At 38.7% G+C, this 27,098-nt stretch overlaps 2 protein-coding genes across 3 annotated transcripts in view; both read left to right on the top strand.

The window, feature by feature from the left end:
* Positions 1–27,098, top strand: part of ppp4cb (protein phosphatase 4, catalytic subunit b) — a 276,860-nt gene that overhangs the window by 11,029 nt on the left and 238,733 nt on the right. The window contains exon 9 of the transcript XR_013819214.1: positions 4,326–4,693. The gene's annotated coding sequence lies outside the window, so the exon portion shown is untranslated. The remainder of the gene's footprint in view (positions 1–4,325; positions 4,694–27,098) is intronic.
* Positions 741–25,766, top strand: eif3c (eukaryotic translation initiation factor 3, subunit C). Of its 2 annotated transcripts, XM_079851522.1 has the most exons (23): positions 741–912; positions 2,165–2,280; positions 3,373–3,438; positions 3,523–3,712; positions 4,096–4,221; positions 7,192–7,243; positions 7,371–7,495; positions 7,597–7,721; positions 8,624–8,869; positions 9,466–9,607; positions 13,564–13,689; positions 14,053–14,146; positions 16,563–16,750; positions 18,095–18,319; positions 18,401–18,592; positions 20,021–20,192; positions 20,497–20,656; positions 20,741–20,806; positions 20,976–21,063; positions 21,150–21,315; positions 22,291–22,332; positions 25,045–25,095; positions 25,358–25,766. In XM_079851522.1, the coding sequence occupies exons 2-23, from the start codon at positions 2,183–2,185 to the stop codon at positions 25,432–25,434; spliced, it is 2,817 nt and encodes a 938-aa protein (XP_079707648.1). In that variant the 5' UTR covers positions 741–912; positions 2,165–2,182; the 3' UTR covers positions 25,435–25,766. The 2 variants fall into 2 exon arrangements, with proteins under 2 accessions (XP_079707648.1, XP_079707649.1); XM_079851523.1 differs by lacking the exon at positions 25,045–25,095 and having other exon boundaries at positions 756–912.

Here is a 27,098-nt window from a genome sequence, read left to right as displayed (position 1 = left end):
AATATTTTTCTAATTGAAAATTGGAGTTACACAATGTGTGTAAAAAATAATTAGTTTTAGATCACTTTGGGACACAACTTAAGCAAATGTGCCAAAAGTGACAAGTTAATTTAAAACGACTTCTGTGTTATTCTGCTATTAGTTAATGAACCTTAAAGATGCTATATAGTTACTGCATTTGTGTAGCATATTCAATACTATTTTTCAAAAGTTTGATATTGGTAAGAATTTAAGTAATACTTACTTTTAATCACCAAGGATGCATGAAATTGATTAAAAGTGACAGTAAAGACATTTATAATGTTACTAAAGAGTTCTATTTTAAATAAATGCTGTACGGTAAACTTTTGCTGTGTTCACGCCATGTCGGCATTACCGTATTTTCGAGATGACAGCACGTGATGTTCTACTCGGAGCTGTTCACGGACTCGGAATTATATTGCAGCGGTCACGTGGTACAAGTCAGATATATTCTGTATTTTTTTTTACTATATACTGTAAAACAAAAGCTTTCCACAAATATTAAGCAGCACAGCTTTGAAATGTTTCTTGTGCACCATATATATATAGAATGATAGTATTATAACGATGTCTGAAGGGTCAGGTAATAAAACCATTTAAAAATATGAAAATAAGAAAATATTTTACCGCGAAATATTCCTCATTAATTCTGTGGAATACATAAATAGATGGTGAGGTATAGTTTGTGTAGTTCTGCTCCAGGCCACCCGGTGGCGGTCGAGCACGTGACCTGTAGGTTTGGCGCGTCTATCGATTCGCTTCCTCTCTCTCTGGAAGTACAGGGCTTTGACGCACGCCGTCAATTGTGCTAACTAAATTGCAAATCTGGATCTAAAATCTACACAAAGGGACATTACAAACAAGGAATCTTACGTTTCTAGCACGTAACAGGTACGGTCTGTCATTACTTTATCTGTCGGTTCTGTAGGACTTACGTACACATGCAGTCACGGTCCCGTTAGGCCTCAAACTGCCGGTCGCGACACGCTTTCCTCGATGTCCACACGATTACTGATGCAACTACCCGGCAATCGTTTATTATCCGTCACATATTTTCCATTCACACTAAATGGCCTATTGGTTATAGTTTATTTCCATTAATGCTCAGATATTTGGTCTTTTATCAGTTGAACTAGGTGAGTCTAACGTTAGTTAATTCATCAGCAAAAGGAGCAGCTGCCAGTCGCGTTATCTGATGTGTTTCTGGATTAGAGTTTTTATTAAATATCTATTCATTTTTTATTTTAGTAACTACATAAGGATTTTGTTTTAAACTTTCTAGTCATTTTCTAATTTATGCCATTAAATCTGTAAAGCCTGCAGTATGATAAATAATATTTTTTCTTACAGTTTATTGAAATGAAATGAAGTGAAACTTTAATTATGTATGTGTTTTGTATTATATTTGATACATCAGGCTTTTATGATACAGTAAAATATGGAGCTCATACTCGATGAGGAAAAAAAAACACCTCATTTGCTTAAATATCCAATGAATGTGATTCGGATTTTGATGTTATTATATGGCCAAAAAGTTTATGAGATTCGGATAACTTGTAATGTAAGTCACTGAAATAAGTGTAAACAAACTACTTGCGTAAAATGCATATACATTTAAGTCGTCACTATAACTGTCAACAATATGTCATAGTCAGATTATATCTAAATGCTTAGTTTTATATGATCAAAGCTCTGTAGTTTGTTATATTATACAATGCAATACAAGGAGGATTATTGAGATCTCATGTACAAATAAACCTTCCTCAAAAGCCTGATGGATCAAATTTGATACATTTAAAAAAAGTCAACTCAAGTTTTAATTACATTATAAAAGTTATTCTTACATTTACTTTAGAAAAATCAGTAAACATTTCCCAGCAGAAAGACATGTTTACAATTATACTAAAAGGCCTTTTATTTGTGTAAACTATCCATCAGAGTAAATAAGGCATGTACAACATTGTGTGCAACAGGCTTTTCACCATACATTTGATGGTTTTGATCATTTAGAGCCTTTTGCAATTCATGTATCAAATATGATACTGTAGGCTTTATTATAGGGTTAGCCTAATTGCTTCTAAACAAAGCCTTGTAGGTTTGAGAAAGTATTATTGACCACTGATTTCTGTATTTCTCATTTCAGTTTTAGCAGCCATCTGTTATGTCACGTTTCTTCGCTAAATCCGACAGTGAGTCGGAGGAATCCTCGTCCGCCGATGAGATCACCCCCAAAGCCACCGGGACTGCTTTCAATAAGCAGTGAGTCTGCGTTTCTTTACGGACCCTTTTCACACACTGCAAACTATATACATATAAGAAGATACAACAACTGAGATTTGACTGCTTCCTCTCTTCTGACTTCCATCTCTTTTTTTCTTTCTTCTTCTTCTTTTTGTAAAGTTGTGGAAACTAGAGATTGTCTGTTTTTGTTTTGCTGATACCAGTAACTAAAATGGTAAAATATGTCAGATAACCAATTGTTCGGCCGGTAGCTTTAAAAAATAAATATGAATAAATTAAAAAATAAAAATCTCTTAATATTAGATAGTGCTTAACTTTTTTAGAAAATGGACAGTGTTGACTTAACTTTAAGAATGTTTTGTAGTTACCAAAAATAAATTAAAATACAAATCATTATCTAAGGTTTATCACTACTGACCACTTGACTATTTTATTATAATTTTATTTTTGACATTTAAAACAGTATCATAAAGTATCATAACACGGATGATTTTATTTTGGTTTTAGTTTCGTAGTTATTGATTAATTGTCTGATTGTGGTTATTCAATCTATTCACAATTACTTGAGAGAACTGCAATAATTGTGCCATATAAATTTCAGCCACATTTTGCTATCCAAATAAGGGAAAGTAAATCATGTTGACCTTTTTTTTGTACAAGTTGTTAAATTTTACAAAATTCGAAGAAAAAATCTAACTTTGACAAGAGCAAAACAGAATGAAGTCATTAATTGCAGTAATTTTTATGATCATCTGCACAGAATTCATCATTGCAATTCTAAAGTGCCGCAATTAGTTAGAAACAAAGTAATTGTCTTCAGTGGATTTATTAAAAACTATTGCCGATAGTTCCACAAAGCAACTGTTATTGGTGCCGATTAATCGGGAAAAAACAATACGTTGGTCGACTTCTAATGCGCAATCATGGAATGTGTTCATTACAATGGACAAATAGTACTGAAAAATCAAGTTTGTCGTACTCTCCTTTTTACCGCTATACAAGTTTACCCATCGATGATGTCTTGTGGGTCTGAAAAGCAAGGAAATGTGAAAAGGGGTCGGTGTGTGACGCAGTAGTGACGCAGTAGTGACTCTGCTGGTGTCTCTTTAGGTCCCTGTTGCTGAGCGATGATGAGGAGGACACCAAAAGGGTGGTACGCAGTGCCAAGGACAAGAGGTGAGTGTGGGATGCCAACGTACAACGTCAGGACTCGAGAATTAAGGAGCGTTCACACTGACCTCATTTATAAACGCATTTCAGGTTTGAGGAGCTCACCAACTTTATCAAGACGATCCGCAATGCCATGAAGATCCGAGACATATCCAAATGTCTGGAGGAATTTGAGCAGCTGTGTCGAGCGTTCATCAAAAGCAAAGCCATCGTGGACAAAGAGGGTGTGCCGCAGTTCTACATCCGCCTGCTAGCTGATCTGGAGGACTATCTCAACCAGGTCTGTAGATCAAACTGGAGCCAGCAGGAAATCTAAAGTCACATGATTAAAGGCCCAGAAATGTCATTTCTGTCATCATTTACTTGTTACAAACCTGTAAACATTTCTGTCTTTTGCTGAGCACAAAGGAAGATATTTTGAAGAATCTCGGTAACCAAAAGGTTGATGCGCTCCATTGACTTCCATAGTTAATGTGCTCCATCTACTGTTTGGTTACTGACATTCTTCAAAATATCTTCTTTTGTGTTCAGCAGAAGAGAGAAATTCATACAGGTTTGGAACAACCTGAGGATGAGTAAATGATGACAGAGCTTTCATTTGTGGGTGAACTATCCCTTTAAAGCTTCTCCATGAGCATTCAACAGTGTTTGCTTTCATTATAGCTATGGGAGGACAAGGAGGGGAAGAAGAAGATGAACAAAAACAACGCCAAAGCCTTGAGCACACTGCGCCAGAAGATCCGCAAATACAACAGGGACTTTGAAACCGAGATTGTCAGCTATAAAGAGGTACTGAACTGTAGCCGAAATGTTATTTGTATATGAGCATGTTTATGAATTTTTATTGGGTTTCAGCCGGTCCTTAAAGAGGGGGGTGAAACACTCAGTTTCAGTCAATCTCCTGTTAATCTTGAGTACCTATAGAGTAGTATTGCATCCTTCATATCTCCAAAAAGTCTTTAGTTTTATTATATTTATAAAAGAAAGATAGGCTGTACCGAGTCTTTCCGGCGCCCTTTTCCGAGAGAAATGCTCATATAAGGAGTTCCACTCTCGTCTACGTCATTAGATCCACGATCGAAAAAAAACAGCCGAAATTTGTACCAACCCGGAAGTAAGATTTTCGGCACAGAAATTCTCCGTTATTCGTCCAAAATATTTTTTTTAAACTTTGGCCATGTTTAGCATGAGAATCCATCTCTTTAACACTGTAAACAACTCTGAATACATGAAACACCATTGTACCCCCCCCCCCCCTTAGGTCTTAGGCCTCGTTTACGCTGCAGGTCTTGATGCCCAATTATGATTTGTTACCTTTATCCGGATTTTTTTTTTTTGTTTTTTTTTTTTACCGTCCGTTTACACGTTCTTTCAACTGTGACCCATATCCGGTTCATGTGTTTACACTTGCCATACTATCTGAAACGTCGCGCATGCTTAAAGGGTTAACTTCTCTTGCACAGATGGATGAACGCGAAATATGCTTGATGCTAGCTCTGCGATATAAGCAAAGTTCGCCAAACATCACCATGATTTTGAGGTGGAGGAGGACAAAAAGTGCCATCATTGCAGCCTGTGCATATGCTTCAGTTATTGTGTGCGAGAGAGATCTCAGGACTGGCGGGAGCATATTCTATTTAAATATTGGCTTTAAAGGGATAGTTCACTTTGAAATTAAATTTTGGTATGTTTTAGCTTACCTCAAGGGCATCCAAGATGTAGGTGTCTTTGTTTCCGCAGTAGTATCAATTTTGATATTTTTAGGTCAAACCGTTCTTGTCTGTCAGTCATATAATGCAGGTCTATGGTCACCACCTCAAAGAGCATGCACAGAGTCCAAATTAAACAATTCCCCATCGTAAGTACACATTGATGGCCCAAGACACGAAATGAGCGGTTTGTGTGAGAAAACGAATAGTATTTATATCGTTTTTACCTCTACACAACCACGTCCAAGTGATCTGAGGGTGTGACGTGGTGTGTGACGTGTGCGCGCGTTCTGGCTTAGTCTGCGCAAGCGCACCCTCAGATCACTTGGACGTGGTTGTGTACAAGAGGTAAAAACCATAGACCTGCATTATATGACTGACAGACAAGAACGGTTTGACCTAAAAATATCAAAATTGACTACTGCGGAAACAAAGACACCTACATCTTGGATGCCCTTGAGGTAAGCTAAAACATACCAAAATTTAATTTCAAAGTGAACTATCCCTTTAACGAGGAGCAGTGGGTCCTAAATTTTAGGATGAGCAAGCCAACCTTTGATATGTTGTCAACGTTTGTCCACATTCCTCTCCTACGGCGACAGCGTTTCGTTGGGCCATCCGTCTCGCAGATTCTCTCGACATTAAACCGCGGAGACGTTGCCTAATGCCTCAGATAATCCGATCTGCCTGTTTACATGACAGTCGCATTGGCACATATCGGATTTTTTTCCACATATGAATGAGGCCTGAAACCGATCTCAAAATATCCGAATGCATGCGTTTTGTTCCTATTTACACTGTCATAGAGCACATCCGATCTGTGTCACATATGAGCAAAAAATCGGAATTGGGTCACATTTCACTGACAGTGTAAACGAGGCCTTAAAGGCGCACTATGTATGATTTTTGAATCAAAATATACAAAAACCACTAGAACAATGTTATATTATTTAGTTGATTTGTGTACTTGCATTATCCTAAATGTTTCTAAGAAAGTTTAAATCCAGAGAAATAAGCAGTTTTAACCAGGACACGGACCGTGACCGTGCGTCGCCAATCAATGACATCATACCCACGTTACCCTCGATTTCTGGTTTTATTTTGTAGAAACCATGGAAGAACCAAAGACACTTTAATATATTATGTGTTTTTTTTTAGTCGGGTGAGCAATTGTTTGGATACATTCATCGACAGAAAACGAATCATTGTTCTATAGCTCAACACAGTTAGTCTTTTTGTCTAAATCTCTATTTCTTGATTTACCACGAGTACCATGTTTTACACCATGCCTAATTATATTGTAATTTGTTGTAGATGATTGCCAGAAGGTGTATTTTATCTTCATCTTTTTGAATGAGCAGCTGGAAGCATAGACATTTCATAATAAGAGTCCTAATGAATTTCGGTTTTGTTTATATTTAAAAGTTCTGAATCTTTTTTTTCTAGATATTATTGATATTTTGGTTACACGATAAACTGTACCTGGCATTTACTTCAACATAAACACTTGTGGCTGATTTTTGGGCCGCAATGTCACAGGAAGAAAAAACATTAAGACATTCAGTGTAGATTTGACTAGTATCAGCACAATAATCTTTTTAATGCCTTTCTTTAAACAAATTATCATCGAATCAGCAAAATACTATATTGATGAACTGCTAATTGGTGCGCATTAATATATTAGTTCATAAACCAATTTTATGAATGTATTGACTAAAACATCTTGAGTATTTGAAACTTGTTTTGCAGTTGAATGTGCACCAGCCTATATAATTAAGTAAAACAATCTGAGATATATGATTTACTTTGAGATTGTTTGTTGGAGTTGTTCTGGTCATACAATAATATAACTTCTGCAGCTCTTAAAAAAGGATCTTATTATGAAACCCTGCCGAATTTCAAAGAAACCTTTCTCTCATAAGAATGAAGTCTTTTTTCCTTCAATTGTCATTAGTGTAATTAAAATAAAAACAGTAATTACATGTTTTTTTTGGGGGGGGGGGGGGGGGGGTTTGCTGTCGGTCTCATGTTTGCTCTGTTTTTATTGCAGAACCCTGAGCAGTCAGCTGAAGAAGAGGAGGAGAAGGATGACATTGGCAGTGGTTAGCCTTCTTGTTTATCCTTGAGCTGCTGTCAATTTTCCATTAAGTTGTATTATGAAATAGTGTAATGGTGTGTCTTATGTCTTGTGCATTTACTCTTTTTTTTTTTTGCTCCTGTGATGTGTAGGATCCTCGGAGAGTGATGATGATGATGACGATGATGATGTCACTGCCAAGAGCTTTATGAAGAAGAAGCCTCAAGAAGAGGAGAAGAAAGCACCAGAGGCCAGCAAGTTCCTCAAGGGTGCTGCTGTAAGTCGTTTGTCAATCAGTTACCCCAAAACGACTTTTTGAAATGTTCTGTGTGACTACCATGAACATGTGTTTACGATTCACCACTTTGTCTGTGTCAGGATGAAGAGTCAGACAGTGAAGATAATGAGAGTGAAGACTGGGCCTCTGATACAGTGGACAGCGGCAGTGAGAGTGAAGACATTGAAGGAACTGCAGCATCACTGGCTACGGTTTTCCTCAAAAAGTATGTGCTTCAAAGCTGTTGAGTAGGGGTGTGTGATGTGTATCCTCTAGACTGCAACCAAAATGGTCGACATATGCAACCATTTTTTGAGAATGTGCGAGTTAAATTTTGAAGTGGTCGCATTTGTGCGAGTGCATGGACACGCACTTATTCGGTGTCTGCCTACCTGCACTTTCATTAGAAATTTGTCTAATTTGTCACGTATTATCGACTAGACCAAATTGGCTTTTTCGTTGGTCGCACAAGGGACAGTACACAGTAGCCACTAATTGTCTCTGTCTTAAAGTTAATCAGAGAACAAAGGGAACAGAGAAAAACACTCACTGCTCTTGACTAAAGAACTTTTGTAACATTAATAAGGATTAGTGTATATATAATTAATAATTAATGCAGCGCAGACTGTTTGATAACTTTATTACATTTCTATTTATGTCCTCCCTGTTAGACAGGAAGGGCACAGGTAAATATGATTCTGTTTTAATGTACACAAGTGTACCTAAAATAAAAAGTTTAATATACAGGTTTGTAGCTCTTAATTTCTTTTTATTAATTAACCACTTGTAAACTTTTCTAATTCTAATTTTCTGAGATTTTGATTTTGTGGTTTTCACAAGCTGTAAGCCATAATAATCAAAATTATAACAAATAAAGGCTTGAGATATCTCACTTTGCATGTAATGAGTCTATATAATATACAAGTTTCACTTTTTTAACGGAATTACTGAAATAAATCAACTTTTTGATGATATTCTAATTTTATGACCAGCACCTGTATATATATATTTTTTTTTTTTTTTTTTTTTGTCAATATCACACACCTGTGCTGTTCTTCTCTTTGTGTCTTAATGGCATCAAGGGTCTTTTAAACGCCACTGAGACTTCATAATCATTTGTCCGCACAGAGCTCAAGATGGCGACAAGCCGGCCGACAGCAAAAGGGAGGAGAGAAAAAAGAGACACAAGAATAAGGAGCGAGCAGAGGAGGAGGGAGATGGAGAGGAAGGAGGATGGGAGACTGTGAAGGGCGGCGCGCCGCTTGTGAAGGAGAAGCCCAAGATGTTCGCCAAAGGCACAGAGATCAATACTGCTGTCGTGGTCAAGAAACTCAGCGAGATCCTGCAGGCCAGAGGAAAGAAAGGAACAGACAGGTATGAAATCATCATCAGTCTTTCAATGAGTTGAGCTGCGACCCTCATGTCAATCATTTTATATTAAAAATAATCATATAATTTAATCTTTTATGTAGACTCCAAAGTTTTCAGATGGTAGGACCACTCAATATTCATGATTAATGAAATAATCATTTTCTAAAAAGTTTTTCTAAGAACTGATGCAAAACTTAATTACTCCAGTCTTCAGTGTCACATGATCCTTCAGAATTCATTAATATGCTGATTTGTTGCTCAAGAAACATTTCTTATTATAAATGTTGAAAACAGTTGTGCTGCTTCATAATTTTGTAGAAAACATTTTTTCCCTGGGATTCTTTTAATCGAAAGTTCAAAAGAATAGCTTTAATTTGATATATAAATCTTTTGTAACACTATAAATGTTTTACTCTCACTTCTGATCAATTGAATGTGTCCTTGTTGCATAAAAGTGTTTTTTTTTTCTTTGGAAAGAAATTCTTACTGACCCCAAACTTTTGAAAGGTAGTTTAGCTACTCAGCTTGTCATTTTTACATGGTAAAAAAATGAACGGGCATAAACACAACAAAAATGTATTTGTTCTCTTGTGATGCAGAGCTGCTCAGATCGAGCTCCTTCATGCTTTAGCTGGCATTTCTAATGAGAATAACCTCGGTGAAGGCATCCTCGTCAAGATTAAGTTCAACATCATCGCCTCCCTATATGACTACAACCCCAACCTAGCCGCCTTCATGAAGGTGAGAAGCTCTCTGGCATGCTGATGGTATTACATTACAGTCATCAAGCATTTCAGCTTAAAGAGGACCTATTATGCTTTTTTTTGCATTTTTCAGCTTTCTTTAGTGTGTTACGTTGCTCTTTGAGCATGAAAAAGGTCTGCAAAGTTACAAAACACAAAGTCCCTTCAGCGGAAGTCATTCTCTATATCAGTGTCACTGTTTCTGAACTCCCTGAAATTGAGAGCATTTATTGAATTGAATTGAATTGAAAGTATTTATTGTCATTTGTATTTGCATACAACGAAATTAGGAGCACTGCTCCTGAATGATCACACATATAACCAGACAACCAGATAACCACAACAAAAAATAAACTCTAGACTATACAGTACAGTTACAGACTTAGTATTCACATTAACCTCTTATTTAGTGCATTTGTTTTAAGTCCTAATAATTAAAGTGTTCAAGCGGTGAAATTGCACGTTGAAATACTGCACATTACATAAGACAGCAGTATAGACAGAAGAAGAGATTGGAATAAAAAAATAATAAATGTAGTTAAATAACAGTTTAGAGTCCGGATTGCCACTGGAAGATGCTGTCCTTAAGTCTTGTTGTCCTTGTTCTTAAGGATCTGTACCGTCGGCCTGAGGGCTAAAGATTAAACAAGTGGTGCCCTGGATGTGATATGGCTCCACACGGATCCGGGGGGTTAATAAAGCCCTTCTGCAGCGAAGCGATGAGTTTTTGTAAGAAAAATATTAATATTTAACACGTTTCAAAGTAAAATTCCAGCTTACGCCCATGCGCAGTCTACTTGCGCCTAAAGTGCAACTTGTGGTGTCAGTAGTAGTGTAGTGTGTCATGGTGTAGCGTAAATATCAGCAGTACGTCGCATTACTCGCATAAGTTTATACACTTAATGCACTTTACACTTAAGTCGAATCCGTATGTATTATTAACCCCCTAGATCCGTGTGGAGTTCGTTTATGATGGATGGATGCACTTTTTTGAGCTTCAAACTGATGGTTACAATTCACTGCCATTATAAAGCTTGGAAGCGTCAGAGTGTTTGTTAACATAACTTCGATTGTATTCGTCTGAAAGAAGAAAGTCATATACACCTAGGATGGCTTGAGGGTGAGTAAATCATGGGCTCATTTTCATTTTAAAATTAACTACTCCTTTAAAGCATGCAAACCTATTCTAGTAGTACCCAAAATCAAGACTTTTTAAAAGGGCATAATTAGGGCTGGGTATCGATTCAGATGTTACAATTCGATTCGATTTTTATTCGCAAGCTCTCAATTCGATACGATTTCGATTCTCGATTCGATTCCGATTCTAAATTCGATTTCAATTCGACTCAATGAATATTTAATACAAATCCTGTATTTATAAAAAAACATAAGTGGTTAATTAAAAAAAAAAATTAAGAGCTACAAACCTGTATATTAAACTCTTTATTTTAGGTACACTTGGGTACATTAAAACAGAATCATATTTACCTGTGCCCTTCCTGTCTGACAGGTAGGACATATGCAAAAATTTAATAAAGTTATCAAACAGTCTGCGCTGCATTAATTATAAATTATATATAGACTAATCCTTATTAAAGTTACAAAAGTTCTTTAGTCAAGAGCAGTGAGTGTTTTTCTCTGTTCCCTTTGTTCTTTGATTAACTTTAACGACAGAGATAATTAGTGGCTAGTGTGTACTGTCCCTTTAAGACCAGCCGCTGCTGACAGAGACGCGGATCTCACACACGCCTCATTCTCTCACGAGTCACAACTCTTCACGTTCATCATAAGACTGCTCTTATGTTATGAAGATACTCGACAAAAAGACATTTTGGCATAATTGTGTTATTGTTCGTTCAAGCGCGAAAGAGAACTCTATTCTGGGCTGTCTTGTGCGCACGCACGATATCAGCGCGAGTCTTTCTGTGTGTCACACTCAGGACATTCACGTCATATAATTGCGTAGGCTTGACATCGCGATTGCGATATGATTAATCGTGCAGCACAAGTTATTTTATGATTAAGATAAAACAAACATAAAATCTCACAGCATTAGCTATAAAATGGAGTTTGCAAGCCTATGAACAGTGGAGGAAAACTAATACTTGGTAATAGCTTTTGGGTAATAGATAAATAAATATGGAAAAGAATCGATTCTTGGCGTTTGAGAATCGATTTTGAATCGACCACATTTTAAAAAACGATTAATCGAAAAATCGATTTTTTGCCCTGCCCTAGGCATAATATGTCCTCTTTAAGGCTGTAATGCACTACACAAGGCATCATGCACTTGCTGGCTTTGTATATTGTTACAGAGAAAAGCTGGGCATCATACGCTAAATTACTGAGAATCCCACATTAACAGACTTTAACAGAAGTCAGCACAAACACGACAAACTCGTGCAGAAACAGGCACCTCTTTTGGAGACACGTGGCAGATGAAAACAATACTCAAAATATCAAACATGTTTAAAGGAATAGTTCACTTAAAAATGTAAATGTCATCATTTACTCACCCTCAAGTTGTTTCAAACCTGTATGAATTTCTAATGTTTTGAAGAATGTCGGTAACTGGACAATTTATATGAGAGGAGTGGAGCGGTGAGGATCTCAGCTCCTCGCTCACGGAGCTGTTCACCCCCCCGCTCAAAGCCACATCAGGCCGGTCTGCTCAGTGCCTGCTCAGCATTATCGCTCAGTGCTCAACGCAGTTTGAATCGCGCTCAACTCAAATGCTTAACACAATGCAAGCTACTTTAGCCAGGCGAGGAAAAGACGTGGAGTTTTAATTCCAAAATCGAATAACATCATGCTTCACAGACTCATGGTGTGAGCGAAGCCAAATTAGAGCGGGACATAGGGCGACGCTCCGTCCTTTTAAAAATGCCGCTCTGCGCTCAGTCCAAAATCACCCCACTCGCGTTTGTGCTCCACTCCGCTCACATGCTCTGGTGAGGCCCGTCCACTGTCTGGTTAGCGACATTCTTCAAAAATATCTTTAATATCCTCTGATTGGACAAAATCATAATATGAAGCTAAAAAAAATCTCTATGTATGTGCCCATCATACACTACACCATTTTATGCGAAATTTGGCCAAAATCTGCAGACTGACTGCAAATCGGGGCAAGAATATGTGCAAAAGTGGTCTAGTGTATTCCAGTCTTAACATTAGCCGCTTTCCGACCGGAGGAACCTTTTCACAGTTCATAGAACTATTGGCTAAAGTACCCGGATGTCGGCGTGTTCGCACCGCAGGAACTAGGAATGATTTTAGTTCTAGGAACTCCATTTGGAGGAACTAATTTAGGTCCTACTTCAGAGTAGGGTCTAAACCAGCACTATAGGAACTACCCGTGGCGTTAGTGTTCGCTGATTGGCCGAACGCACGCGGAACACCAGCATTTTTAAAACAGCTAGAATGTGTAAACACAGATTATAGCCTATATATTTACTCCAGAAACTAACTATACAAACATGGAAAACCGTGATAGATGGGTCTCTAAACCTTTATGCTGAAGAGAAAATCCAACGCAACTTTGAGGGGACCAAGCTAAACATGATTGTTTATCTGCCCATCTAGCAGCACATCAACCACACGGCATAGGCTAATAACCTTTTTTCATATACTGTCTACTTTCTATAACAGTTCTATCTAATAAGATATTAAACAGTACTGTTAGACAGATCACTAACTAATAAACACAGAGAATGTGAGCATTGTTTGCTCTGGCGTTCTCAGCACCGCCAAAATAAGTCACCATGCTTGCGTCACTCCCTTTACCCCTCCTAACAGTTCCTATGGCCACTTGGCCAGTGCGAACGCAAACAGCAAACCCGAGTTTGGGGGACAGTAGTTTATAGAACTGTTTAGAAGCGGACAGTTCCTATAACTAAGTTCCTGTAACTATTTGGTCGGAAAGTGGCTATTATGCCCTGTTTCACCCTTCTTTAGGTGGATATGTGGAAGAAGTGTCTGGACTGCATCGACGAGCTGCTGGACATCCTGTTCAACAACAACAACATCTTCATCGGAGAAAACATCATCGAGGACAGCGAGAACCTGGCCATTTCTGACCAGGTTAGTATTACATGTCACGTGAACAGCATTTCATGCTAATTTTTGAACAATTACAAATGTAATGTAAACTAAAATATGTTTTTAGTCTTTAATTTCTTCATTTTCAAACTTTAACCTATCGCAGCCTTTGCGGTTTGATAATCGCACTAAGCCATGTCACGATTTCGGTTTTATTTCGATTTCATTTTGCAGCCCTAATTGGGACTTTCACATGAGGGGGAATGTTTTCCCCACACAGATTCCGCACATGTTCAAGCAGTGCTTTATGCATTGCTACACTTTTGACAATGGGCCTTTTTTGCTTGTGTAATTTAGTTGATATGACCGGTAAGGCTGTTTATGAACTGCGTTTCCTCTCTTCAGCCGTTCCGAGTACGTGGCTGTATCCTGACTCTGGTGGAGCGGATGGATGAGGAGTTCACCAAAATCATGCAGAACACAGACCCTCACTCTCAGGGTGAGTACAGACAGATTTCAACCTCTGAGCTCATTACAGGGTTTCCGCGGGGTTGTAAAAGGTAGTAAATTAAATTATGCCAAATTAAGGCCAGTAAAAAGTAGTAAAAAGTAGTAAACGTCACCTGACGAGGTAGTAAATTTTCGAAGCCCCATCTAACTGGGTCTATATCATGGGTGTCCAAACTACGGCCCGCGGTCCACTTTTTATTGGCCCGCAGCCAGGGTCCGAAATTAACAAGCGCCAAGTGTGGTTAGATTTTCCGTTTGGCGAGTAAATCTCAAAAGGCTATCCGCCACACTGGCGGGTGAATGTTCATCATACCAAAATAGTAATAAAAAAATATTACAATTGCCTTTTGTAATGTTATGATGCCTGGAAATTAGTTCAAATCTCCTGCGAATCTAGAGCGATGCGAGCGAGCAAAAGCGCGCATGCAAACCGTGTAGCGAGCGCACGGCAGAGAGGGAGAGACCTTGCGTGTGTCTCTCTCTCTCTCTCTCTCTCTCTCTCTCTCTCTCTCTCTCTCTCTCTCTCTCTCTCTCTCTCTCTCTCTCTCTCTCTCTCTCTCTCTCTCTCTCTCATGCAGTGGTGACGCGTTCATATAAACGGCACCTAAACGCTGTAAAAAAAAAAAAATATTATGGCATTTTAATTGTTTATTAATAAACAAGTGTTTCTGTGACAGCTGCAAAGATGAAGTTGACACTGACTCGCGATCTTCGCAGTGAACGCGCCGGAGAAAAATGCATTTCTTACGGATTAGCCTATAGCCTACTTTTATTTAGTTTTGAATGGTTCTGTTTAAAAGTAGAAATTTCAAGCTTTCTGTAGATAATAGATATAGGATATTTCTAATTTGTTTAGGTCTGTGAGGCGAGTAGCCTAGGCTACCTATACGCTGAGTTTCGGTTCATGTCTGAACGTGTTGTGATTATACAAAATAATGAAACATGGATTCGTTTCAAAGAGAGGCTTTGTGTTTTCTGTTTGATGTCTCTGTGAAAGTTTTAAAAGCATCCTTAAAGGGTTACTTCAGGATTTAGCATTAAGCTTTGTATTAGTAGAAAACCTGTAGTATTTTCGAATTACCATGCTTTCCCCCCTCATATCCCCCTGAGAGGAGAGATTTATGTATTTTTTGTCTGGAAAAAATCCTCCGATGACGCAAAAATCGTCATTTTGCGTCATCGGAGGATTTTCTGTCCAGAGGCTAAAGACTACAGCCAGTAGATGGCGTTGTTCCGCATGTTTTCAGCCCGCCCATACAGGGTGGGATCTCACTCACAGAATGTACACAGTATCAGCCGTCTTTCTTTGGAAGCTAAGCTAGCATGCTCTTGTTCTGTGGAGAAAGCTGAATAATAGGAGAAAGCTGAGTAAGTAGGGGTTACCATCTTCCTTTTCCCGGACTTGTCCGGCGGGCGAGACTGTTAAAAATGTCCGGGATTCAGCTTTTGCGTTCTGCGGTCGCCATTCATTGTTTACATGCACACCTCTCGTTTCAATCTAACTGAATTAATTCCGATCGGTGAATCTGACTGTAGTGTTTACATGAACGCTAAACAAGTTATCGGTTGATGTGCGTTTTACCCTTGCTAAGAAAATTTCCGCTCCTCCGTGAGAGATGCGAGACCCGGCGCGTCTCAGTAATGACACAACCGGCCTCGCGCCGTTCTCCCGCGGCCGTCAGCCTCGTCCTGCTCGCCACAGTAAACATAATGAATGAATGGCGACTGTAGAACGCAAAAGCCGAATCCCGGACATTTTGGGTCTCTAAATCCCTGGCAAACTCATCACTTACTTAGGCTAGCCTTGTTGTTTTCAACTGTGCTCTCTAACCGGTAGGCGTGGCCTCCTAAGGCAGCGACGCAAGTGCATTCTGGGAGTTGTTGTCTTTCATCCACATGAGCCAAAAATACATTTTCTGGCTTTTCTCAGTCTAGAAAGCTCCAAATTCAAAAATTTCTCCACATTTCTTCTACTTAAATGACCTATTTTAAATACACATTCATCTTCCCAGAGGTGAAGTATCCCTTTAATGGAGAACGAACGGTTAGGCTACATAACATGTTTTTTTCCTCAAATGCAAACACGAAATAAAAGACAAAATACTTTTTAAAAAGACAAACCATCAATTTTTGGGGAAAAAATATGGATTTATAGCTTTTGAAAAAAATATGGATGGATTAATAGCGTTTTGGAAAAAAATATGGATGGAAAGATATTTCATGTCTTGTCACTTAACACTTAACACTGCTACAGTTGAAGTTTGAAGCCGTGTTGGTAGTAAAAATATTGTGATGGTAGTAAAATAGGTGGTAAAAAGGTAGTAAATTCAATTTAAGAATCTCTGTATAAACCCTGCATTAGGACCGCGTGTGTCGTGATAAAGCTTCCTCTCACACTCTTGCAGAGTATGTTGATAACCTGAAGGACGAGGGCCGTGTGTGTGGCATCATTGACCGCCTGCTGCAGTATCTGGAGACTAAAGGCAGCACGGAGGAAGTGTGTCGCGTCTACCTGCGCAGAATCATGCACACGTACTACAAGTTCGACTACAAAGCCCACCGTCGAAGCCTGGGCCTACAGGGAGAGACAAAGGTGAGTGTCTCGCCATCGATGGAGAAAGATGTGGAGCCAGTAGGGGTGTGTGATATGTATCATCTAAGACAGGGGTGCCCAATCCTGCTCCGGGCGATCGACTGTCCTGCACAGTTCATCTCCAACCCTAATCAAACACACCTGAAGCAACCAATAAAGGTCTTCAGGATCACAATTAACGTCTTCAGGATCACTTGAAAATTAAAGTCAGGTGTGTTTGATTAGGGTTGGAGATGAACTGTGCAGGACAGTCGATCGCCAGGAGCAGGATTGGGCACCCCTGATCTAAGATAATAACATAATTGTTGTTTTAACAATGTGGAAGATGACAATGTCGTGTATGTCTCGCACTTTGCAAAAAACAAACAAAAACACTGTTATGTAGCCTAGTAGAATGCTGTTACAAAGACCCTGCAATTCAAGAGATGGCAGCAATAAGGCCCGTTTATGAGTTTTAGTTTTATACTTCTATGTGAAATCCACCTTATTTTTGATGTAGGCATGCGTGGACATTTGCAACTTGAGCAAAGCTTCTGGTACCATTCGCTTCCATGTTACATGTGCAAACTCTGTCTGCTATTTATTGCAAACTGGTATTTATTGTATTTACTTATCATTATCATATCATTGTTACAGAATGAATCAGCGTTTTTGAACAAATCGTATGATTCACAGTTCCTGAATTCAGAACCTCGTTAGTATACAACTCGTACAACATTTACCCTATCTTTCTATGGCAGTAGTACGCTAGTATGCGGCTCCGAATTCAGCAAGTCACTTGCTTTGTTCCTCGAATTAATTAGGTGTTCGAACTAATAGGTTGAATAAACGACAGTGACCATTTCATAAAAAAAAATAAAAAAATCCTTTTCAATATTTAGAATATTATTGTACTTGCAGTGTAAATACATCTAAATACTGCTTTATAAGCAGCTTCTCTGCTACTTCTGCAGTGCAAAAATGGATTTTGTTTTAAAATCTTTGGATTTTTGTTTTCTAAATGAATTTGATTAATTGTAAGAACTGAACACGTTAGATTATGTATGTCTAAGAACATTATGAAACAATTGCCCTTTATAAAATGCCGCTGGAAATTAATTTAAGGTGATAATAATAAAAAAAAAGTTTCTGTCAGTGCTGGGAACTGACCACCGCACAGAATATGAAGAAAATGACAAGCTTCAGGAGTCAGCTGTCACTGACAGAAATAATCGCCTCGTTATCGGCAAAAGCCTAGAAATAGAGATTTATTTTGTCAGTATCACACACCCCTAGGAACCAGATGGTTCCAGCTAACTGGTCCATTCATTCAGACTCCTAACCTCAGGCCTCTTTGTCCATTAGTCTGAGCAGGATCAGGAGGAGAGCGAGGGAGAGGACAGTGCAATCATCATGGACCGTTTGTGTAAGTTTATCTACTCCAAAGACCGCACGGACCGCATCCGTACCTGCGCCATCCTGTGCCACATCTACCATCATGCCCTGCACAGCCGCTGGTACCAGGCCAGAGACCTCATGCTCATGAGCCACTTACAGGACAACATCCAGCACGCCGACCCTCCTGTCCAGGTTCACACACGCTTTCTCTCTGAAGAACAGTTGGTTTGTGTGATTTGAGAGTTTCCTCGCTGAACTTGTCTTATCTCTTAGATCCTGTACAACAGGACCATGGTGCAGCTGGGCATCTGTGCTTTCCGTCAGGGCATGATCAAAGACGCCCACAACGCCCTCCTGGACATCCAGTCCAGCGGCAGAGCCAAGGAGCTGCTGGGACAGGGACTCCTCATGAGGAACATGCAGGAGAGAAACGCTGAGCAGGAGAAGATCGAGAAGAGGCGACAGGTACAGCCACATCACACCTGACAGTTCGCTCTTATGAAATCAATCACCGCAGTGGCTCATGTTCAAAATAGGATTACATTTGTTAACTTTGATGCCTGAAGTCCTAGAAGGGCTGAAATTTGTTTTGTTTTTTTTGTTGCAGTTGTAAGGGTTTCTATAAGGGCTGTAATATTTTGTTTTCAAGAGAGATTTATTCAAAAATACATTATATAATGAAGACCTCACTAATAGGTTAAGTAAAAATATTGTGAAAGTGTAATAGTTCATATATTTAGCAAAATGCTGCTCTATATAGTTTTTTTTTTATAGCTAACTAACAAGAAATAGACATTAAATGGCTTTCCCGAGGTATATGGAACGTTGACAGTTTACAAGCCGTTTAATTGACGTCTTTGAAACACTGATTGAGCGATTACATAAGACTTCGTACATAATACCATACCATTTATTTAGTGCTGTAACGAAAGAGGAAGAGATGATCGGTTTATGTGCTCTTGAAATTAAATTTTTGTATACAGCTCAGTTTTTGTGTTGATTTATTATATCTAAAAATATATAGCAATAAGATGGCAACTTAAATAGCCATTGAATTTAATAATTTGGACTAATAGTTTAATTTTAAAATGTAATGATAATGTACCAACTGACAGAGTTCCCTGTATAGCTTACAGTATTAGTTGAAAGATATTTTCCTTAAGAAATATGGTGCTGTACCTGAGATATCAAAACGAATCAATATTGCACCAAGTTTGGAATATAATCGAATCAAGAGCTTATGAATCAAATCAGTTTGTGAAACCAGTCAATAACCAGTCCTAGGTTTTATAAAGAAAGTTTGGCCAGTAATGAAATTTACCACAATCTCTGGTTGTGGCTGATATTATGAACATATTATATTATATACCATTTTGCCTGCTTATAAAGCCCACAACCCTGCCCTAAAATGGCAAAACACTTGAAGTATACATTTATGCAAGTACTTGTTGTCAAAATTCCATTATAACCAAACTCGGTTCTTTTAGACTGTTATTAAACTCATCAAAATAATCAAACTTATCGATTGATATGATATGGTTACCAATATCATTCATCCCCAATTTTAATGCTTGTAGCTGGGTAAATTTGACGAGATAGAGGTTATGTTGGAGGATATGTTTGTACATCAATTGAAAGTCCAAATAATCAATCTATTCAGTCTTCAAAAAGTACCTAAAGACTTTGCAAAATAATAATAATCCATTTGAACCAAAGAGACGCACTCCCTTCATATGATGAAGAGATTTGAGGTTTTATCACAAATAAACATTCATCAATACACATGCATCGAGCACATCAAATATGGTGAACGGATATGAGGGTTACCAAGTGATTGAAGTGTTCATTTATGGATGAACTATGACTTCAATGTTTGTCGTATTGTTTTTTCAGGTGCCGTTCCACATGCACATTAATCTGGAGCTCTTGGAGTGTGTGTACCTGGTGTCAGCCATGCTGCTGGAGATCCCTTACATGGCGGCCCACGAGTTTGATGCCCGCCGCAGGATGATCAGCAAACAGTTCCACCACCAGCTGAGGGTGGGCGAGAGACAGCCACTGCTGGGTGAGTGAGAGAAAGAAGAGTGGAGAGATGGGAGATACAAATCAGCTTTTAATCTCAGTAATGCGAATGACGACTCTCTCTCTCTCTCTCTCTCTCTCTCTCTCTCTCTCTCTCTCTCTCTCTCTCTCTCTCTCTCTCTCTCTCTCTCTCTCTCTCTCTCTCTCTCTCTCTCTCTCTCTCTCTCTCTCTCTCTCTCTCTCTCTCTCTCTCTCTCTCTCTCTCTCTCTCTCTCTCTCTCTCTCTCTCTCTCTCTCTCTCTCTCTCTCTCTCTCTCTCTCTCTCTCTCTATCTATGTCCTCCTCAGGTCCCCCTGAGAGCATGAGGGAGCACGTTGTGGCCGCCAGCAAAGCCATGAAGATGGGCGACTGGAAAACCTGCCATTCCTTCATCATCAACGAGAAGATGAACAGCAAAGTGTGGGATCTGTTCCCAGAAACCCAGTGTGTGCGGGAAATGCTCGTCAGGTAGAGACTCGATGCTTGACATCATTTTAGCATCATTCACATTTAAACTCGATTAACTTTTGGTTGTGTTTTCTGAACCTACAGGAAGATCCAGGAGGAGTCGCTGCGCACTTACCTTTTCACCTACAGTAGCGTGTATGACTCAATCAGGTACATGTGATCAACACACAGCCTAGTGCTATATTCATGGCCAGAATTGGTTATCATTTATGAAAGATGTCAGTATTTTTATTTCTGCCTGAACTGTCCTTTTGAATGTTTTAAATGGAGCCCAGTGATTTTACAGCTCTTCATCACTTTCTTTCTCTCTGTTCTACAGTATGGCGACTCTGTCAGAGATGTTTGAGTTGGAGTTACCCACAGTGCACAGCATCATCAGCAAGATGATCATCAATGAAGAACTCATGGTAAAAGAAAAACAACCAGTTTTACCCTAACTATTCCATCCGCTATCCATACTGGTACCTTTATTCATTTGTGTGTCGTCTGCCAGGCATCTCTAGACCAGCCGACTCAGACAGTGGTGATGCACAGGACGGAGCCCACATCCCTGCAGAACATGGCCCTGCAGCTCGCCGAGAAGCTGGGCGGCTTGATGGAGAACAACGAGCGTGTCTTCGACCTCAAACAGGGCGTCTATGGAGGCTACTTCAACAGAGGTACATGATATGCTCGTTTCAGGAAAAACAAGACTTGATTAAAGATCACGTTCATATACAGATCATTTTATATGTTAAAATAACGCAAGGAATAAGTGACAGCTTATTTCTTTAAATTTGATTTAATTTTATTATAATTTAATTAGTAATAATGACTACATTTACATGCACCCTCATAATGCGATTATGATGGGATTTTGGCAATATTGAGATTAAACTTTTCCTCGTGTAAACAACACTGTGATTAAGCTCATAATCGTATATCAATAATCAATAATCGCATCAAACCATGTGGCGTATGCCTATGTTATTTGCTGTGTTTGCCATGTTTATCACAGCGCAGAATAATATCCAATACGTCCATAGAAATGTGTTTTGCATTTGATTTAAGTGGATTAAAACTGGCCAGTAACACCTACTGTATATTTTGTGCTTTGGGGTATGCGAATAATGGCGGTAAAAATAACCACACTTCTTGGCAAATAATCAGAATTATGAAAATTGCATGTAAACAGGAATGAAGAGTTTAATTACTCTGTTTATTGTAAAAATTATTTAAAACACATTATTGGTCCACATGTAAACAGTCGATGAATAATAGAAAAATAATATATTATTTACTGATAATTATAATAAATTTTTTAATTATTTTTATATAATAATATAATATTTAATTAGGGTTTATTCAGGTTTAATAAATTAAGATTTGTTTTGTTTTGAAAAAAGCCTCTTATGCTCACAATGGCTGCCTTTGATTAAAAATTCAGTATATTCAGAGTCTATTTGAATATATTTAATAGAGTAATGATGCTAAAAATTCAGCTTCACCATCAAAGAAATAAATTACATTTTAAAATATCTAGAAACATTTTTGATCAAATTTATATATACATTACAAATTATATATATTTACATATATATATATATATCCCACCATAATTTCACATGACTTAAACCTCTCTTTCTCGCACACAGATCAGAAAGGTGGTTACCAACAGAAACAAGGCTACCAGAGAGGTAATTATCATTTACGAAGCCATTTGAACACTCAACCATGAAAGAATATGTCAGTTTAGGGGTGTAACGGTACCGTCACAGTTTGGTGCATACAGTCAGATGACGAATACCGTCAGTCACAGGTGATCCACACTACAATCCAGAGGCAGGTGCCTGCAGAAATGCAACGCTGTTTGCTAACCGCCACAACAGAAAAAAAGAGCAAGAGAAGAAGAGACGATCTACGCACCAACCCAAAACGAGTTCAAATGACACGCGAGAGCTTGCTAGTAGTCTACATGCTGATTTCTGCTGTTATAATGAGGGGGGGTAGTGGACATCAGTGATGCGCGGGTTGATCCAAAATGAGCGGGTGCCTGCGGTCACCCGCGGTTACGAGTCAACCAAAAATATTTTTAATGATATTCGGGTCGCGGTCGGTCGGGTTGTTTGAAATAAAGATGCCAATTAAACCTTTATGACGCACAAGCTCAGTCTGCAGGTGGAGATGGAGGCAAGTGAAAAGGTGAAGACTGGGGAGTGGAAGCTCCGCAAATACACAAATGTTGTGCTTGTGAGAGCTTCAATTGGGCATCCACGTGGCGAAATAGCCTAAGCCTACTAATACAAGTGGGAAATTCTTATTTAGCCTACCTTTTGAATAAATGCTGACGCGGGACAAAATGCCCAATTTCCCAACACGTTGAACTGAGCAATGCCATTGTACCATTTTAATAGGCTACTTTTAAACGCATATAGCTCAGTAATGTCAGTTTTATGTATTTTCTGAGAGGGGGCGGGATTTTTGTTGGGAAAGTCGGGGGAGAGACGCACACTTCGATTAGACTGGATAAACACATGCAGCATCTTAATTGTTACGAAAATGAAACGAAACAAATGAATAAATCAAGCCTTTATTACATAACACTAGGCTACATCATACAGCACCCCTAGTTCCTACGTCTATGGCCCAATGACGCTACGATGAGCATTTACTACTTTTAAAAAATGCGGGTCGGGTACAATATTTTCTCTTTTTTTTTGCGTTCGAGTTGCGGGCGGGTTAGTTGAAAACTTCGGTCGTGTGCGGGTTGTTTATACATTGACCCGCGCACCACTGGTGGACATCATCCAAATGTGCCAATCACTGGAGCTAGGCAGAAACAGACGACAGGAGTGCAAAAACTAAACTCTTCATAGTTTTCCGTTTTGTAGCTGATCGTGACCAAATAACTTGTTTTGTATAAGCCCTACAAAATAATGACCTAAGCAAGAGTGCACATTCTGTTTACTGCTTAGTAGGGGTGTGCCGGTTTCAGAATTGGTGATGACGGTTATGACGTGATTCACGAGATAACGAGTGTTGCGACGCTCGTCTGTATAGGACAACTTAGTTTGAATAAAGGAGCAGACACTTGATCGCCTAAATGAAAAAATAATAATAATCAATGTTATCGATAAAGATACGCGGATGGGGTTTTATTTCATCCGCAACCGCACTCATCATCCGCACCGTTTTTTTTTTTTTTTTTTTTTCCCAAATTTCAAAGCCGCACCCGCCCGTGTGATTGTTTTGCGGTCTATGGACGATGGAATGCTCTGCTGATGCGAGCCACGAGAAAGCCCTTGTATGTTCTACAAAGGATGCAGCAAAGATATTTAATGCTAATGTATGAGGCATAGGCCTACGCTGAGTTTCATTCATTTACGATGAGATGCGCTCTAGTTCACAATGCAATGCAAGTGAACGCGGCGCACCAGCGCCGGTTATTATATTGTCTGCTATATCTGCTTTTTATTTATTAAATACATGCAATTGGTTGATGAAACATTTATTAAAATTATGATACAAATTGTACAAAACGAAATTCGTTTTAAAGAAAGGCTTTGAACAATAAAATACAAGTGAACGCAGTGCGTTGGCGCCTCAATGTCACGGTTATTATATTGTCTGCTATATCTGCTTTTTATTTATTAAATACATGCAATTTGTTTGATGAAACATTTATTAAAATTAAGATACAATTTGTACAAAATGAAATTCACTTTAAAGAAAGGCTTTCTACAAAGAAAAACTTAATGAAGTGGTAAAAATCATGTCTGACGATTTACAAAACAAAACTTGCGTTGGTAGGCTACTTGGCAAAGAATCAAAGTTGGAAACGACGTAGACCATTAATGACACAGACTCTTAACAATTGTTTTTAATTAGTATTTAAACATTCTCTATGATAAATGTTTGTAAAAAATATTTTAATAACACGGTTTTGGCGGTTATAGAGATCTAATGACGGTGTTCAACTATAACCGTCGGTCTCACGGTTATATACTAACCGTCACACCCCTACTGCTTAGTGCTTAATACACTAAAGGCTGTTCTGTAGCAACTACCTCAGGGGGGATGTAAGGCCTCTAGTTGGACAAACTGTGATTTGCACTACTGTCTGTTCAAAATACTTGAAAAGAAACCTAGCATTGGGGATTTGTTGCTTTTTCCTGTTGTACCGAACTCGTATCGAACGGTGACCCCAAAAGTGAGGTACGTACCGAACCGTGACTTCTGTGTACCGTTACACACCTAATGACAATCCATACACACTCAGACTGTACGCTTGTGTGCTTGTCACTTGTGGTCACTTGACGCGGCTGCTGTGAAATGTTGCTGAAAAAGTGTGTGTTGAAGTGCTTTTGTGGGTGAAAGTGCTTGTCCTCTAAACACTTTTCACTATGCAGCTGGAGACCAGAGGGGAGGTTACCAACAGAAGCAAGGTGGTTACCAACGAGGTGGTTATGAACATGTTAAATCATTAATCTCTTCATCTTACTCACCTGTTCACTCATTTCTACCTTCACCAATGAATGCGGTGGCAACTCTCCATCTGGTTGTTCTAAGGCCCCCTTTACTTTTTCTTGCTCACTATCTTGTTCTTCCTTGAGAAACTCAAAGCAGCTTTAGTGTAAACAGTGATATGAACAGTAAATGCCACATATATCACTTCTGAAGTTCAATATCGCTGTCTCTTTCTGCTCTCTGTCACTGCTATAGATCAGAAAGGAGGTTACCAGCAGAAACAGAACTACCAGCGAGGAGGATACAGGAACCAGAACCAGAGCTCATACTGATCCCAGTGCAGCCTGTTCAAACACGGCTTCATTCCAGAACCAGACTGCGGTTTCCTCTGCTTTGCTCTTCATCCATAACTCCAGATCTGTTGCATTACATCAGCCTTACCCTCTGTTTTGCAGTGCTTTAGTAGCAGATAACACCAAAAACATATAAGCCCGCTTTTATTGTCAACGCAATATGACGCAATTTTTCTGTGTACTTGAGTATTATTAGAGTACTTGAGTTTACAGTGTTGAGGGTTCTGGAGATAATACAGTGGGCTGGAAAGAAATATCAAGTATTTTGTGGTGAATTGTTGAATTAATAAACATTATTCAGTCAAAACGAAGTAGAGTTTCCGTCAGTCATTTGTGTTGAGGTATCAATCTCATGCACTGGTTTATTGCAACAGTATTTTCTTTCATTCTTCAGTATGCTGAATTAAGGTGCGTCACATTAGCAAAATTTCTGTGAAATGTTGCTTGCATGAAAGGTCCCTTGTATATGTGTAGCTATAGATGAAGCGCAGCTCGCACAGAATTCACAGTTTCAAGCGAAGCCGTTTGATGTTGGTCAATGTGGCGATTCCTATTGAAATGGCTGGATTTCGCATGCAAATATTCACAGAACATTGGCATATTTCAAACATCGTATGTACCGTTTCAGATGAAAATGATCTGTAAACCTGTTTAACAAAGTTGCAATAAATGCTTTGATATAGCAAACATGAAGAATTGGAAGAAACCACTCTACCATTGCTTGAAAAAGTCACCTGTCAGTCTATGGATGGAAGGCCATTTCTGCCACAAGAAAAAAAAAAATGCATTTGTATATTGTAATTGACATACAAAGTCATATTTATGAGATGCATTCAAAACAATGACCTAAGTCGAAATTGAAATTGACATAAGTCAAATTGACAAAATTGCGATGTCGTAATTTGGACTTTTTATCTCAGTTTTGACTTAGGCTTACACTGCAAGTAACGTGAATGCAACAGAATAAAATTAATTGCAATTATTTGCATGACAATCATCAGCGCAAAACTCATGATCATGGCAGGCCTAGTGGGAAATCTGTTTTCTGAAGGCAGGTGTTCAAACAAACACGTTTTCTGTTTATAACACTGTCCCACGCAAAATCCACAGACCTTCAGTGATCTACACGTTCTTGACCTATATAAACATTTACTAAATGTCAAGCCATATGATAAACCATTTATCATAGCGACCACTAAACAAAAGATTACTAAAGGAACACATGTAAGGACAAATGAATTCACAGCACATAAAGAAAAACTTGTTACAGAAAATTTGACTAAAGGCGTATTAATATATAGCGAGGACTGATGTTAAAGTCACATTGCATTTGAGACCTCTGCAGCTGGTTTTCTGAATGTTTTAATTTAAGTTGAAGGGTGTTTGGAGTTAATTTTTGGCTCTTGTTTGTAAGTATTGACTGTTCAGGACAAAGTCTAGCACAGTCTTTTGTCTAACACATCCCTCTCCTTCCCAAGATCCAAGGTCAGTCTGACATCTGCTCGGTTCCCTTGCTTCTCATTTCTGCTGCATTTTTTGGCATCTCTTCTTTTTTTTCTTTTTTTTTTTTTCTTTTGTTATGTATTATAATAATTATGCAGTTGTTAATTCAATCAGTTGTAGCATTATACGTTTTCCAAAAT

Source organism: Squalius cephalus (assembly GCF_949319135.1).
Source record: "Squalius cephalus genome assembly, chromosome: 19".
Taxonomy (NCBI): domain Eukaryota; kingdom Metazoa; phylum Chordata; class Actinopteri; order Cypriniformes; family Leuciscidae; genus Squalius; species Squalius cephalus.
The sequence above is the reverse complement of the archived record's forward strand: the minus strand, read 5'-3'. Positions and strand labels throughout refer to the sequence as shown.